The sequence below is a fragment of the Zalophus californianus genome, chromosome 2 (assembly GCF_009762305.2).
Source record: "Zalophus californianus isolate mZalCal1 chromosome 2, mZalCal1.pri.v2, whole genome shotgun sequence".
Classification (NCBI taxonomy): domain Eukaryota; kingdom Metazoa; phylum Chordata; class Mammalia; order Carnivora; family Otariidae; genus Zalophus; species Zalophus californianus.
Genome location: NC_045596.1, coordinates 131,191,192 through 131,194,308, shown reverse-complemented (window position 1 = coordinate 131,194,308; position 3,117 = coordinate 131,191,192). Strand labels below are relative to the sequence as shown.

General features: G+C 38.9%; 1 protein-coding gene across 1 annotated transcript; it reads left to right on the top strand.

Annotated features, from left to right (window-relative positions):
• Positions 1–292: 292 nt before the first annotated feature.
• LOC113925464 (60S ribosomal protein L32-like) lies at positions 293–805 on the top strand. The gene has a single exon (XM_035726345.1). The coding sequence runs from the start codon at positions 293–295 to the stop codon at positions 803–805; it is 513 nt and encodes a 170-aa protein (XP_035582238.1).
• The last annotated feature ends 2,312 nt before the right edge of the window (positions 806–3,117 follow it).

Sequence of the window (3,117 nt, the reverse complement as noted above, 5' to 3'; positions counted from 1 at the left end):
ATATATCCCAAAATAGCTTCTGGCATGCTGTCCTCTGCACAGAAGCTCATAAAAACTCAGCAAGACAAGTATTGGCTGCATTATTCTTCTCTCTATGACTGAAGCTTTAAAAAATGAAAAAGAAGAAACTAAGGTAGAAACTGTGACAAGGTCTGGGGGCTGGAGACCTTAAAAATGAGGCCACATGCCACAAGAATTTGGCTTACTTATCACCCAGCATTAGAAGGCACTGATCTAGCCCTCTCTTCCTCGGTGCTGCCTACAAAGGTGCAGCCATCTCCTACTGAGACTCATGGCGGCCCTCAGACCTCTGGTGAAGCCCAAGATCTTTAAAAAGAGTACCAAAAAGTTCATCTGGCACCAGTCAGACCAATGCATCAAAATTAAGCACAACTGGCAAAAACCCAGAAGCATTGACAATAGGGTGCACAGAAGATTCAAAAGCCAGATCTTGATGCCCAGCTTTGGTCATGGGAGCAACAAGGAAACAAAGCACCTGTTGCCCCCTGGCTTCTGGAAGTTCCTAGTCCACAATGTCACGGAGTTTGAAGTGTTCCTGATGTGCAACAGATCTTACTGTTCAGAGATTGCTCACAATATCTCCTGTAAGAACCACAAAGCCATTGTGGAAAGAGCGGTCCCACTGGCCTTCAGAGTCACCAATCTCAATGCCAGGCTGTGCAGGGAAGAAAGTGAACAGGCAGACAGCTTATGTGCCCATTGTATTGGGGTTAATAAAACCATAAAATTACAAAAAAAAAAAAAAAACAAAGAAGGTGCTGATCTAGGGCAGACTTTAACCTGATAAAGAGCAGGCTCAGACCTGGAAGTTGAGACATCTGGAATATTATCTCTAACACTATCAATAGCTACTGTGTGATTTCCTTCCATTTAGACTCTTTAGATATTCATTTAGCCATCTGTTAAAAAGAAGAAGGAGGAGGAGAAGGGATGGGGGAGATTTGTCTAGAGAATACATGTAAAAACCTTTAAAACAGTGCTTAGTACATAATATAGGTATAATACATGCTAATTATTATCATGCAATGCTTTGTAAGTTTCCTGCTTGATTTAAAATTTAATTTTCCATAGCTTATGAGAAAGTATAAGTTGTCAATATACTTAAAGATCCAAGAGTAATACCCATGTGATGACTTAAAAAGTGAGACAAGACTGTGCATTTCCATGCTAAATTGAAAGAGAAACTCAGGGAAATCATTAAGAAGAGAAAGGGAGCTGCTCCTACTTACCTTCTTTCTGCCTTAAAATATCTCAATATCTCCACTTTTTCTTTCTTCCTCGGCTCCTGCAGGGGAATATAGGACCTTTTCTCCTCACCAAGCATATCCATTTCACCTACACCCTAAACCCTGCTTTGTCTTGCCTTTCTCGAGAATAAAGCTCCCAAATAAACATCTTTTCTTCTTTGCACATCACCAACTCTTCTTTTTTCCTTGTTTCTTCCTTCTGATTTAACAGCAACTTCAGGTCTCTCCTGAGTTACTATGTTGATTTAACTCTGCTACCACTAAGCCTGCCACCATTTCCTACAAAACCACTTGCTTATTTGTTTCCTTTTGCTTTTAAGAATCTTATGTGCCCAGGGGCACCTGGGTGGCTCAGTAGTTAGGCATCTGCCTTTGGCTCAGGTCATGATCCCAGGGTCCTGGGATGGAGTCCCGCATCGGGCTCCTTGCTCAGCGGGAAGCCTGCTTCTCCCTCTCCCTCTGCCTGCCGCTCTGCCTGATTGTGGGCTCTCTCTCAAATAAATAAATAAATAAAATCTTTTTTTTTAAAGATTTTATTTATTTATTTGAGAGAGCGAGAATGAGAGAGAGAGAGAGAGAGCACATGAAAGGGGGAGGCTCAGAGGGAGAAGCAGACTCCCTGCTTAGCAGGGAGTCCGATGTGGGACTCGATCCCGGGACTCCAGCATCATGACCTGAGCCGAAGGCAGTTGCTTAACCAACGGAGCCACCCAGGCGCCCATAAATAAATAAAATCTAAAAAAAAAATCTTATATGCCCAGAATTGAAGTTCAGGCATAAAATTATCATCAATATTGACAAATCCTTTCTTTTATTTAATTTTTGGTACATTTTCTTGTGCAAAGTATGTTCTTTAAATGCAAATTTCTTATTTCCGTTTTTAAAATACATATAAGAAAACCTTGAAAAATGCACTATTTTGTATATATTTATGTATTTAAGGTTTACATAGTTTAGAATTAGTAATCTTTTTATCTTGCTTGCCTTTTTTTTAACCCAATGTTACATTTTTGGCATCCGTCTATGTATTGATCTATCTAATACAACTTGAATAAGTATAGAAATCAAATCAGTTACTCTTCTGCATGGAATTCCTTCTTATGCGTACATTGTATTTTATATAAAGAGGGGAAACCCCATGTTGTTTACATTGTCTTGCTACAATACACAAACTGCTGTGACCATCTGCCTAGAGGTCACTGTGTGAACCTGAGCTATGTTCTCTGGCAAGCATAATCCCAGTGCGGAATTGCTGAATCACAGGAGATATGAGAGCAATCTTACTGCTTTCTGAAGTGACTACATCTGCAGATATTTCAGCATTGCTGGAGGGTCCTTTTTTATCATGTTATCACATTTTCTAATATCCAGCTTTCTAATTGTTACCAGTAGTAAGTTAACAGGTAATTCTTTATTTGAATTTACTTTTTTCTGGCTATTAGTGAGACTGGGCACCTATATGTACATTAGTCTTTCAGATTTTTCTTCTCTAATTGTCTATTCAAAATTTTTGTCTTTTTCTTCTATTGGACCTTATACCTTTTTCTTGTCAATTTGAAGTTCCATGTACAGTATGTATATCAGCCCCATGTTGGCTTTAGATATTTAACCATATTTATCCAGTCTAACATTAATCCTTAAACTTTGTAGCATTCTTAAACAGAAATTTCTCATTTTAATGGAGTCAAAGAAATAAACAAATCCATCAAGGAAGTTTTCAATCAACCAACTCGTTTCCTGATCTCATTTCCTACACATAAATGGCCAACATTCAGTCACCATTGTCTCCTGAAGTGATTTTCATAATGTTTACATTAGTGAGCACACCTTTGGGATTTACCATCCTTCT

Bases quoted from the DNA above. Each gene is read 5' to 3' on its own strand.
- LOC113925464 (XM_035726345.1), top strand. From the start codon at position 293: ATGGCGGCCCTCAGACCTCTGGTGAAGCCCAAGATCTTTAAAAAGAGT.